At 47.9% G+C, this 12,651-nt stretch overlaps 4 protein-coding genes across 4 annotated transcripts; 3 read left to right on the top strand and 1 right to left on the bottom strand.

Annotated features, from left to right (window-relative positions):
• Window positions 1-1,985: 1,985 nt before the first annotated feature.
• Window positions 1,986-4,040, bottom strand: BO85DRAFT_505270 (uncharacterized protein; the record flags this gene model as incomplete). Its single annotated transcript, XM_025664327.1, has 1 exon — window positions 1,986-4,040. The coding sequence occupies one exon, from the start codon at window positions 4,038-4,040 to the stop codon at window positions 1,986-1,988; it is 2,055 nt and encodes a 684-aa protein (XP_025511048.1).
• A 1,545-nt stretch (window positions 4,041-5,585) lies between these two features.
• BO85DRAFT_453509 (zincin) lies at window positions 5,586-6,825 on the top strand. Its single transcript, XM_025661071.1, has one exon. The coding sequence runs from the start codon at window positions 5,857-5,859 to the stop codon at window positions 6,712-6,714; it is 858 nt and encodes a 285-aa protein (XP_025511047.1). The 5' UTR covers window positions 5,586-5,856; the 3' UTR covers window positions 6,715-6,825.
• Window positions 6,826-7,152: 327 nt separating this feature from the next.
• Window positions 7,153-8,956, top strand: BO85DRAFT_166036 (uncharacterized protein). Its single transcript, XM_025654265.1, has 2 exons — window positions 7,153-7,612; window positions 7,665-8,956. Exons 1-2 carry the CDS (start codon window positions 7,160-7,162, stop codon window positions 8,754-8,756), a joined length of 1,545 nt encoding a protein of 514 aa, XP_025511046.1. The 5' UTR covers window positions 7,153-7,159; the 3' UTR covers window positions 8,757-8,956.
• A 1,301-nt stretch (window positions 8,957-10,257) lies between these two features.
• Window positions 10,258-12,585, top strand: BO85DRAFT_406751 (putative MFS transporter). Its single transcript, XM_025657345.1, has 4 exons — window positions 10,258-10,711; window positions 10,764-10,926; window positions 10,974-12,035; window positions 12,089-12,585. The coding sequence occupies exons 1-4, from the start codon at window positions 10,504-10,506 to the stop codon at window positions 12,396-12,398; spliced, it is 1,743 nt and encodes a 580-aa protein (XP_025511045.1). The 5' UTR covers window positions 10,258-10,503; the 3' UTR covers window positions 12,399-12,585.
• The last annotated feature ends 66 nt before the right edge of the window (window positions 12,586-12,651 follow it).

The following is a 12,651-nucleotide window of genomic DNA, read 5'->3' as shown; positions in this document are numbered from 1 at the left end:
TCATGATTAAGAAGAATTTTCGATAAAGATGCTTCCCGATCAAAATTAACCCTTTTTCAATACATGGAGCTGAAGAATACTTTCGAGGAGCTTAACTGTGAGATTAGCCTTTTAAGACAAATCCTAGTGGGATAGTGTGTGATTAACAAGTGCTGGTTTGGTGATTGTATTAGTCCCTAAGGTCATATTATGTCATATTCCCGCCGGGGCTCCGGAGGACTGACAGGTATTGTTATCTATTGTCTCACTTCTGTACCCTGTACTACGAACGTTTAAGACTTTTTGGGCCTAATGTCATGAGCTAAGCTTTGATAGTCAATATCTGGTATCTATCCTGTAGACCCTGGGCCCCTTCCCCTCCCGACGCCTTGAAATTCCTATCCGTAAATCCCGCACCTGTTGCCCCCAACAATTTCACGGCCCTGGACCGCCACAAGTAATACTATTCGCGCAGGAACATTGCCCGCGTGTGGAAGGCAGCAGGCAGCATGTGCGTGATACCAGAGGAGGGGAGGCGTATTCTTCCCATTTGTCTTGTTGATCTCGCGCTCTGACGCACCTCAGAGATTTTCCTGGTTCAGGGTTCAGGATTCAGGGCTGTGGGATAAGGCTGGCTCTGCCGCAACCCGATTAGGTGGGAGTAGCTTTGTTCCTTTTTTTTTTTTTTTTTTTTTTTTTTCCTCCTTGGCGAGTGTTTGCAAAGCTAATCTCAATTTTGAACACGATTTCTAGTTGGAATTCTTGGGCTCTCAGATAAGGATCGAAAATGAATTACTGTGGTTTCTGTCCATATTAGCTAAAGAACGTACGGAAACAGCTACTATTCTAGTAATTGATTAGGTATAGTATATAGGACCAAATTAGTATTCCAGACCGATGACAAATGGGCTTATCGTCTACACTGCAACTCCATCAATAAGCGTTCCTTGATCTCAACCACTATGGATTGACGCTGTTTGATGCAGTCCCTAGTGGTATATAAATGCATCTTGAGCGGGGCAAGCAACTTCTTAGTAGACCTTGGTAGGTCAGGGCTGTCAAGTTGGAGGAACACCAATAGTGCCATATAAAGAACAAAATTTTGTTCGGCGCTACTGCAGCCATAGTCACATCCAGTAGACCAACCGGGGAGAGGAAACAGGGCGGGCATCTTATCATTATCGATCCAATTTGTTGGCTAAGCTTCGTAGAGGCCTCTAAGCAGTGTGTGCTGGCGAGGCTAACATACAGCCCAATGCCTTGGCGCTGGCAGGAATGTACGAGGGAGTACAGTCTGGGACATTACCGATAGTCAATGTATACCATGCTGCGGCTTCATGTTATTGACTATATACCGGAGTATTATTAGTGGGTTTACTGAGCTATGTTGTCATAGCGCAACTGTTCCTGTCAACTTAGCGCTTTGTAAGCACTTAGTGCGGCTTCGAAAGCTATCAATGTATTGCCTTGACCCGGTGGAGCCTAAAAGTATAGTGGTGGCAATAATGCATAGCCTTTCCTACGAAAGCTTGTATGACTTGGGCTGCGGGGTCTGGGATCTAGGTCTCCTGTATAAAGTTTATTAAGCTCGTAAATATATTCTTTGGCAGACCTCAATCCACACTAAGCTTTTACGAGAGAATACCAAGTTCATTTATACAGATCATCGTTTGATCTGACTAGTCCAGTATCTAAGCTAGAGCATAGGATGCCTCCCAGCCCCGGGTGGTAATCGGCCGACCCCTGGGAAAACTAAGCAAGTACAGGATGTCTTATCCGCAAGGTTCAATTTGCCTCTATTTTGGTAAATCATCATAGTCAGTAATTATATATTACTGTTTGACCATTCTGAAATTTACACAGGCCGTATCAATCTTCATGTTGTCAGAACAAACAGAAGATGGTATCAATGATAAAATAGATCCAGAAGAGGTTCATAACATAAGAGTTTGTTATTTATATACTTCCTTCCACTTCCAACGAATTATATTTGGTATTTTGAGTCGTCAAGCGCTTGGTACCCCATATTCAAGCAGCCTCAACCAAATAACAAGATGCCAGTCCTGATCGTTAGCCATAGGGTCAGCTACATTAGCCGAATTACCGTTAACTGCCGAAGGATAGACAAATGCACAAGTTGCCGACCCTCCCGGAAAAAAATTAACCATATTAGATCGTAGGATCTTCAGAGCAATATCATCTGTTTGCTTGGTTCTCAGCTCTCGAGGAAGGCGGATGAGTGCTTGACTAGTCAACGCACTCCAGTAATGAGGAAACACGTCACCCCATTGACGACGAAGGCCAAACCAATAATCATCCCAGTGGCGGTTAGCGATTTGGTAGAGCCGAGCATGTGGCTGTGACCCGGAGAAGGCCATGAGCCAGTTAAGACGCTCCTGTGTCTGGCTCAGCAGCGTGGCGTTTCTTGTTAAATTAAATGTGTCTGCGACCATCTCGACTAGAGGTTCGACGATAGACTGCTCATAGCTGACTTCGGATGCCGGGAGGTCGCGTCCATCGTTCACGAAGCTCATAGTTGTATCGACAAGTTTTCTTTTGTACGTGGCGCTTTCGTTGTATCGTCCAAGTTTGTCGAGACTGTCGCAGAGTTCTAGGATGGCTTGAGAAAAGAAGATGATTGGTGCTTCCTGCACCCGTCCGACTTCGAATGCTCTGTTAAGTAGTGTCACTGCCGTGTCGATATTTGTGCTATTGCCGAGCCATTTGTACCGGTCGTTGAAAAACATCACAAGCCATATGGCGTCGTATGGCCTCTGAGTTTGAGAGCATCCAGTGCAACGGCGCGTATTCCCTTCAGAGTCAAATAGAGAGGTACTAGCAAACTCGACCCAATTTCTCAAAGGGATATCCACTAATTCGGACGATATATAGCCCTGCATAGCTGCTAACTGAAGAAGCGTAGGCATGGCAATCCGCTCCGAACCATCCCCCCAGTCGTCCCATGTGCTTGACACAATCGTAGTAAGGTTTTCAGTGTCAATGGCAACAAAAGCAGCATTGAGAGGGGCTGGACGCTGCACCGGCCGCTGGTGTTCTAGGATGTAGTGGGCCCTCTCTCGCACAACAGTTTCGAGCGGCAGGTGGAATGAGATTTCAGTCCGGGAATCGCCAATATCAACGTTATAGGTTCCTGGTGAACTTGCACTGAGTGTGTAGCTAGTTCCTCTCCGCCTGATCTTCAAATTCGAAGTTGACGAAGTCGGTTTGATCTCTGAACTGACGGTGATTTCTTGGTCTAAAGGGGCCGAGTACGCCGAGAAGGTTGCTGGAGGTTTCGTAGCTTCAATGAAGTCGCTGGTGTTATTATAGAACCCAATTTCCCACTCCAGAACGTATGAGTCTCCCGAGTCAATATAGGCCACTGGTTGACCACCGAAACCATTGGGGTCCCCCTTGGCGTCCGTGACTTGAAGAACTATGTGCCCTCGGACATCAGAGCTGGTGGATGACTCAAGAGAGTAGCTCCATAAATGGCCCTTTCTAACAATGAGGCCTAGCGAGCGACCCTCGCCTGACATAGGTTCAGCTAACGCCCATGCCCATGCACCGCCAGTGAAAATATGGGCATTTACGGCAGATGTCAGAGACCAAAGGGCTGTGTCATAAAGGTCGTTAAAGGGAGTCTGTATGTGTAACCCTGTTACGGTGGTCCTCTCAGGCGAGGTATTCTCGAATATGTACGTTTCCGTGAGGACCCGCCCAGGGGACCGTATGATTCTCAGTCGTAGGCCATCATCAAGGGGGATGTTGTAAGGTCCAGTGAAGTTGTTGTAGGGAATATGATCCAGGTTCCAGGACCCTTCTCCAGAATCAGTGCTTATGGTTCCTGCTCCCCATGCATGACTGCGCGTGTGGAATGTTGCTGTTGTTTCATTTAGAAGAAATTGTCGTTGAGGGTTTGTTCCATCAACGAATTGGACGATGGCGCTGGAATTCGAATACAAGAGAGCATGTCCGGACGAAAATGTATAAGTATAATTGGACGCCTCAGTAATGGCACAGATAGGGATCACGGCAAGAAGATGCAGTAATAACCACATTTTGTACCCCTGCAAAAACTATTAGAACAAAGTATGGGTAGCTCCGAAGTACCTTGTAATGCTCGGTTTTCCTTTTTTATGAGAATCTCTTCACCAAACAGAGCTCGGCCCCAATTAACCCGACGGCCTTCTGTCTTTCAGAAGAGGGGGTTGTCAGGGTTCGCAAATAACCTCGGCCGGGAATGTAGTAGAGAGGATCAGCATTCCCCGGCAAATGAGATACCTTGCCGCATCAGACTGCATATACATTAATTTGCTAAAGGAATTCATGTCAATAGCGCAATAAGTTTAATTTCCGCTTCCAATTACCAAAATACGGGCTGCTGTGCCTGTCGTTGCCCGATTTAGCAATAGTGTAGTATGTTCTGACATCGTAAGATGCCACCAGTCAGATAGATACATTCCAGGCACAATATGCCAACAGGTCTGCTTTTAATTAGTACTATAGGCTGAGACTAAGGGACATTCGGAAGAGCAGCTGAACTCTGTTCGGCTAAATCTTGTTCCAAGCGAAGGTCGTAGGTGCATGCCGTCGCATAACATCTTCAAGGGAGTAGAATACCTAAGCCCTAGCGACACAAGTGGTGAGTCGTGGCAACTTGCTAGATCTTATCACGAACCCCGGGCAGCTTAGGAAGTGTCTAGTTAGCTTTAGGAGGCGACTGGTCGTCGTCATTATTCCTGGACTTCAAGCATCATTAGAGCTTTGCACACCATGTAGTCGCTGAAGTTCAATCAAAAGAACTATGGATTTGCTGGGATAACACGATTAGCCCTGGGAAGATATTGGACCCACGAAGTAGAATTGGCTGAAGCTACTGTAGTGGAACAGTCTCTGAGGATTCATGGTTCCTGGTCTGGTCTCTACAGCACTAAACTTGCTACTCCAGATTCAAAAGGCTCATAAAGCATTGAGTGCGGGGTTCCCTTTCAGCAAAACTATACAAAGAAAGTCTATTCACGGGAGTTAATAGTTTAAAGTGTCTATTCCCGTCTAATACGAGATATACCCAGAATAAGATGTGGCTTGGTTGGCTCGGGAGCTTAATCGGTCCCGGTCTTTTGAGTGACCCCGCGATCTGCCAGCAGACGCAGCTTTGCATCTAGTAATAGGCGGGACCATCAGGCTAAACGAATAATTTGTGAGAGGATTAATTATATTATACCATTTGCTCATCGTGAAAATATGATTGCCCAGGTGGCTTCCGACACCTCCACAGCTCTGTGCCTCGCCGCGATGACAAAATCATGATGACACTGGAATACGAAGAGGGCGTTGTAGGTATAAAGTATCGCGATGCCTTCAAGTCTTGGCCTCGTACTGGTACTGCATGCGGCTCTCAAATCCCCGATTAGAAGGCATGGGGCGACTTGTAAATAAGCTCAACCTACACTATCGGGGTTTCCGTCTTCGGAGTTACTTTTCGGGCTATCGTTAGGTGTGTTTGACTGTTGAGTTACTCCACGAACTTAACGTCCTAAGTGTTAAGGTTGATGTTCCGTCTGTGGCCTGCAATGTACACATTTCTGTTGAACGATTAGCAATTTACCATTCTTGAAAGTTTGGAGCATCGGGTTATGCGATGATGGCCAAGAGATCTATTCTAGTCTAGACTACGCCCCATTCATTTGAGTAGCAGTATCACGAAGCGTTCCATCTTCCCTCCAAAGCTAGTAGACAGCAACTCAGATATAAATTCAGTCCAAAACTCCCACGACATACACTCATTTGAACAAAGTACATTGCTTCCTATTCAAACTGGATCCCACAGGAATATTTTGGTGCGGAACTTCAACAACTCCTCGATCAACCAACATGCCTGACATTCGCGGCACCACCCTCACCCCCTCAACTTCCAAAATCGACTACCTCGAAGCCTTGCAGGAGGCAGTTGGCTCAAGAGGCCTGAAGACTCTCGCCCCTGACAGTGTTGACAGTCCCGAACTCCAGAACTTGCGGCGGTCCCTCGCCAATTCCACTGCGACCGCACCCGGACGGTATACCTGTTCATCCGAAAAGCCTCTGCCCGTTACCATCAGAGGCATCAACAATCGCGCAACCCTCCAAGGTGGATTCAGAGGAGTGATTCCGCGCTGGAAACCCGACAATCCACCCCAACCCATTAATTTTGCTGCATTCGCAAACGGATACCCACGCCCCGGTCTCGCTCTACTCGCTGCGAATGCGCTCAGGGATGCCGCAAATGACTGGAACAAACTTGACCTAGGGGTGAAGTTTGAGTGGGTGGAGGATATCAGTAAAGCGTCATTTGTCCTCTCCTATGCTGGAAACCAGGAGGGTGTGCTCGCGGAGGCATTCTTCCCGAACGAGGATGATCTCAGTTATCTGAATGTGTACTCGGCTGCATTCCAGCCAGGTAAAATTCAATACTTGAAAAATATCTTTTTGCATGAGCTTGGGCATGTTTTGGGTCTCAGACACGAGTTTGCGCCGGAACTTGAGGATACCAAGGATGATTTCAGCGTTCAATTTGGTCCTCGGAATCCACTGTCGGTGATGGGCTATGAATTCCCACCACAGCTGCAGACTAGTGATATAGATAGTGCTCAGGCCTTTTATAGGTTTCCGGGAAGTGAGCTTGGTTGGAAAGAAGCACATGTTCCGCGGCCGAAGAGAAAAATGTTGCCAATCAAGGACTGTACGGCCAGATGAGTTAGGTCTGTGAAGGGGCAAAAAAGGTTGTTTTTCTTGTATCTAATTTAAGTAGTCATGGATAGGTCTGAACTGCAAATTTGATGACGACTCTGACTGGATAAATCCCAGGATTTTGATGTTCTTTCTATGAGACATTGGTGCATGTTGACAGCCTAAAACTCTCCTTGACTGGAGTTGATCGAGGAGAGGACTCGGTATATGTCATCTAAACTGTTATGGAAGATGCGATGAATCGTTGAGTGGTTACTGCCAGTGAATGCCCGGTGTATGTGATGTTGTGCGTCTTATCCGGCTTGAAGTCGGAAAGAGAGTGGTTCCTTCCAGCGACTCGATCCCTGTCGATCGATCTAAGGTCATGTGATCACGTCTCTGAAGACCTGCGTAAGTAATACTCTTCCCGGTAATCTTGGTCTCGCGATTGTTTTCTTCCCCCTACACACCGATGCCAAAGACTCGTCGACTCCTTCATCAGGAGATTACATACTCCGAGGCCCAAGATGACCAGAGTAATATTCTCCACAAATTGACATTCCCATCCCAGCGGGATCAATTTCTTGACCATGTCTACCGACACCGTTCCTGGATCCAGACAGTGGTGTCGCATCATCTTAACCTCCGGTCAGGGGATGCTTGCCGGGTCTCCCAACCCGATGAGTGGCTCCACGGAAGCTTCAACCTATGTATTCCTGTTCAGATAAATATGCATAATGAATTAGGCACGAACAAAATGCTTGTCAGAATCCCGCTTCCTTATCGGATTGGTGAGGCTTTCCGACCCGGTAATGCAGATGAAAAGCTCCGCTGCGAGGCTGGAACCTACGCATGGATGCAACAGATGGCCCCTTCCATTCGAGTTCCACGCTTATATGGGTTTGGTCTGTCAACAGGTCAATGTGTAAGCGTATCCAGATTGGTGAGAACTGAGTTTTTAACTAACTACAAACCAGTTCACGGATATCGAAAACATGCCTTTTCTGGCCCGATGTTTTCATTCCATCCGCCGCCGCTTACGGGCATTCTTCGGGTATCAGATCCCCACGCGATATGTTCCGCACCCCGTCAATTACCCTGATGATCCGGGTATGGGCTATCTCTTGATGGAATTTATCGACGATTCTCAAATGCTTTCAAATACGTGGAGCACACATCACGGCGACGAAATATTGCGAGCGAACCTCTTTCGAGATCTGAGCACGATCTTTCTAACGCTTGCTCGAGTTCCCCTGCCGAGAATCGGGTCTTTTGTTATCGATGAAAATGGTTACCTAACTTTATCGAATCGGCCTCTATCTTCCGAGATTCAGGAACTTGAGAATGGGAGTATTCCCATTGATATGCCTCGCGACTTCACGTATTCAACAGTTGACTCTTACGTGGTGGATCTCCTTGCGTGCCATGACAGCCGCATGCAACACCAGCCCAATGCAGCCATGGATCTAATGGACGGAATCTACCAGATCACAGCCTTGACAATGATGAAAGCCTTATTCCCGCATTTCTTCCAGCGTGAACTTCGTCGTGGACCTTTAATCCTGCAGCTGACTGACCTCCATCCAAGTAATATATTTGTTGACAGTAGTTGGAATATTAGATGTCTGATTGACTTGGAGTGGGCATGTTCGCGTCCGATTGAAATGTTACATCCTCCCACCTGGCTCACAGATCAGACTGCGGATAACCTAGATCTTGAAACATACAACAAAATCCGCGAGGAATTTATAAATATCCTTCAAGAGCAAAAAAAGATGATTCGCGCTAAGGGAGACCAAACACCATCACTCTCGACAGTCATGGAACAGGGGTGGAAGACAAGAACTTTCTGGTACAGCCTCTGCCTGCGAAGTCCTCTAGGCATCCACCAATTCTTCTATGACCACATCCAGACCAGGTTCGCAAAGGGCCACATAGTCGACGGTGACCTCTTCCGAATCAATATGAGCTATTGGAGGGAAGGGGCGATTCCATTCCTGCATGTCAAGGTGAAAGACAAGGAGAAATACGATATGCAGCTCCGGGAGGCATTTGAGGTCGAAGACTGAAGGTTGCGGGTGGCGAGAGGGCAGCAAACCATAGATAATAATATTAGTATAGATTGATGTGAAATAAGGGCGCTGATGAGAGGGCGTCGAGCGATGATTTTACAGAGTGGTAAGCAAGGCTGCGAGCGCCGAGCACCGAGCACCAGACAACAAAGTACCTTGCAACGGGACCCAGGTAAGATCTAATCAACTCCCCCTGCTAGCGGTGCTACCTGATCAGGTTGAAGGGAATGACACGGACGTTATCTGGCCTGTCACCAGTGGGAGAAACAGGCGATGTGCTATCGATCTGCCTGCTGTATGCACCTGTTACCACATGCAGATCAAATTACGCCAATTCGAATCGGTGCTTCACACACCCACATAGAGCGATTCCCTAGCGTAGGCTCGACGAGACCATCATCTGGCTGTCCGGGTCATGGTTTGATATCTTGAGGCCCGGGGGACTGTAGTTATATCATAGTCATACGCATGTCCCACTATAATCTTGCAGTGTTCCTCCGGTCTCAATATAGATATATGGACCGAGTTTGAGCTGGGTGGGTGTCCGGCTTCTTCCATGCTACTAGAAGAATATCTGTTGTCAATCAGTAGGTGCTCAATTGATTCACTTGAGGGCATTTGCAGCAGTGCTTCTACTTAGGAAATGGATAACCGCCAAGCGTACTGCTATGCTTAGTATACCTTCGGATATACTAAAGATATAACTGAGATACTACCCTGCGGGAACAGTTCGAGTGACAAGGAGACATGGAGAGGCCTGAACTTCCTTCAACTAGTCCGGTTCGCTATCTCCTTCCCATTCTTGGTATTCGCATTGACTTGGCGTGTCGCAATAAGACTCCGTAGGACGTGAATGCATCTACCCTTGATTATTATTCTTAGTTAGTAGACTATAACAATATATGGACAGCATTCTATGAATGTTTGGCCATGTGGGTTTGTCGATGGAACCTGTTTGTGGGAAGTAACATGCAACCTATGCAGGGTTGCTAATGTTCTTGCTGGCGTAGAGATATCTCTGGCGATCGATAAGGGGCACAATCACGCGAGCAATATATCTAGAAGTCTGGTTACACTGTTATAGGTCGGTTTAGAAGCGTTCGTCAAGCCACTATGTCGCCATTCCGCGAGTCTAAATTGAGATAAGCCAATGAGTAGGATGACAGGCTAGGGCCATTGCCTCTAGCTCTTGAATGATTGGTTTGCGCTTTATGTTGACAGTTGACTAGGTGCTTTGCTAAGTGCAGATGGAATATCCCTAGCTGCCGACCGATGTAATTGTGGAGTCGAGATCCTTCTCATGACTCAGAGATATCCTGAATCGACGATTGACAGACAGAAGTGTGTTTCACAAAGACATCTGGAGATTCTGGTGCACGGAATCTTGCAGAGTTGTGCAAAAGTGGAGTAAGATAAGCTGGTGGAGAAGGCGGCCGACCAGCACGGTCGAGGCAGGTGTCACCCCAGTCCTTTCCATCCATCAACATCCCATTGAGTTTACTGTCAGGCATCTCTTTCACCGCATGAAAGCAGACGATAGGGAAGCAGACCCACTATTCTGCATTCTCGTGCCCCAAACCCGGTTTTTGCTATCCCCGCATGGGTAAGGGATGTGGCGAAGGGGGTTGCAACATCCAGAAGTTTCGACTGGCGCCCGGGCTACCACTTACTTAACTCATCCACAACCACCCACGGAATCTTCCTCCCGTGTTTGCCGCGACAACACTAAATCACAGACGTATCAATGTCTTTGGTGCAGCACGTTTCTGTCATCGAAGGTGTAGATCGAGAACCTGAACATCAGGATGATAGCACCATTGCGACCGCGGTGACGGGTGAGCCTTTCGCTCCGATCCATCGCAAGATCAGCTACGATGTCCTCCAGCCTCCACCTGCTCCGGTCGAGGTAGCTGGAACTCCTGCCTATAAGGTTTCGACCGCAAAGCGACTGGGTACGTCAATTGAGATAATGTAAATAAATAATATCGTTCTGACTCGTTCTAGCCCAGGTTATCGTTACTATACTTGCGTGTTGGTTCGCGGCAGGCGTGGTCTTCGGATTCGCTGCCTTGAAGCCGGTTCTGGTCGCAGAAGGTGTCTATCGAGATCTGTGTACCGAGGACGAATTACGCGACGGGGTGGAAGTCTGCTCCGAACAGGATCTAAGGTGGGTCCTCAATTCTGGTCTAGCTGAGCTAGTATTGACTTTTGCAGGTTGAACCTATTCTTTACCATCGGCTCCATCACAGCCAATGTGTCTGCCCTTCCGGTCGGCACTATCCTCGATCGCTATGGATCACGTATCTGTGGCTTTGCCGGCTGCCTGCTACTTGCGCTTGGTAGCTCACTGATGGCATACTCCTTCTCCCAGCCACAGTTCGATGGCTACATGGTGGGGAATTTCTTCCTCGCACTGGGAGGTACATTCATCTTTGTGCCTTCTTTTCAGATCGCAAACGCGTTTCCCAAGTATGCAGGTACGATCGTCGCTCTTGTCACTGGCGCCTTCGATGCGTCTGCAGCGGTGTACCTCTTCTATCGTCTGGTCTACGAGATGACCAATGGATCCTTTGATCCTGGGAAGTTCTTCCTAAGCTATACCGCAGTGCCTGGTCTTATTCTCGTTGCGTTGATTACGCTCATGCCGTCCCATGACTACCAGGGTACGCATGAACTTGAAGTGAAAATCGAAAAAGCAGAGGACGCTACCCGCGATATCCATGACTCGGATGACGATATCGAGAGCGACACGGAGCTGCGACGTGTCCGGAGTGAGCGCGCTGAGCGACGCCAAAACAAGATGCGCAAGATTGCCAAGGTGCTGGGAGACAAGGGGGAGCGGAAAGAACGGGAGCAACGAGAAGAGGATCGCCATGCTGCAAGCGCCGTCTGGGGGGCGCTCCACGGCCAGCCTGCCCATAAGCAGATGGCCACACCGTGGTTCATCCTGATTACTCTGATGACGGTCTTGCAGATGCTGCGGATGAACTACTTCATTGCCACCATCCGTGCTCAATACGCGTATATGCTCGACTCGGACGAACTCGCTGTTCAGATCAACAGCTTCTTCGATGTTGCTTTGCCGGTTGGCGGGATTATTTCCACGCCCTTTGTGGGCCTCCTCCTTGACCACATTAGTGTGCCTGCCGTACTGGCTATTATTGTGGTTCTGACGACGGTGATTGGCATCTTGAACTCCGTACCTGTTCTGTGGACAGGATACGTGACCGTTACATTGTTTGTTTTGCTGCGACCACTCTACTATTCGGCCATGTCGTAAGTACACCCATCCACTGTTCTAAGGAGCTCCTGCTGACTGTTCCAAATAGTGACTACGCGACGAAGGTATTCGGATTTGCCACCTTTGGCAGAGTTTATGGCACCATCATCTGTGTGTCGGGAATGGTGAACTTTGCCCAATATGGACTCGATGCGTTGACTCATGGTCCCTTTGATGGAAATCCCATTCCAATCAACATCTTCTTTGCCATCGCTGGCTTTGTGATCGGAACCGCGCTGGTATCGTTTGTGTACGTGGCCGGGCGGCGACTACGGGCACGGGAGCAAGAACTGGAGGAGGATGAGGAACGACAGCGGTTGATTCGGGAGGAGAGCGACGAAGAAGACTACGAAGATTGATTGGGGTTTCTCAATATGTTTATTTCGTATATGTTACGAGATGGATACAGTGGGAGTCTGGTGCATGGTGTACATGGCGCATGCTTGTCCTTTGATGAAGCTTACCGTGGCTTTACAGGGTAAATTGTGTTCATAACGGTTACGATATTAATAGTCTATTGTAATGAGAAGCACAAAGTACAGCTCCACAGACTGGCAGTATTGCGAATTGCATTTGATTAGAGGATCATACGATGGGGAAGCATGGTTCGAT

This window comes from Aspergillus piperis, assembly GCF_003184755.1.
Source record: "Aspergillus piperis CBS 112811 unplaced genomic scaffold BO85scaffold_26, whole genome shotgun sequence".
NCBI classification, from domain to species: Eukaryota; Fungi; Ascomycota; class Eurotiomycetes; order Eurotiales; family Aspergillaceae; genus Aspergillus; species Aspergillus piperis.
Note: the sequence above shows the minus strand (reverse complement) of the source record. Positions and strands in the feature narration are given on the sequence as shown.

What these genes read in the sequence shown, in the direction of transcription:
- BO85DRAFT_166036 (XM_025654265.1), top strand. Translation starts at nt 7,160, where the DNA reads ATGCCAAAGACTCGTCGACTCCTTCATCAGGAGATTACATACTCCGAG. An exon ending in GTCTGTCAACAGGTCAATGT is followed by an intron (nt 7,613 to 7,664) that starts GTAAGCGTATCC and finishes ACTACAAACCAG; the next exon opens with TTCACGGATATCGAAAACAT.
- BO85DRAFT_406751 (XM_025657345.1), top strand. Translation starts at nt 10,504, where the DNA reads ATGTCTTTGGTGCAGCACGTTTCTGTCATCGAAGGTGTAGATCGAGAA. An exon ending in TGCTCCGAACAGGATCTAAG is followed by an intron (nt 10,927 to 10,973) that starts GTGGGTCCTCAA and finishes TGACTTTTGCAG; the next exon opens with GTTGAACCTATTCTTTACCA. An exon ending in CTCTACTATTCGGCCATGTC is followed by an intron (nt 12,036 to 12,088) that starts GTAAGTACACCC and finishes TGTTCCAAATAG; the next exon opens with TGACTACGCGACGAAGGTAT.
- BO85DRAFT_453509 (XM_025661071.1), top strand. Translation starts at nt 5,857, where the DNA reads ATGCCTGACATTCGCGGCACCACCCTCACCCCCTCAACTTCCAAAATC.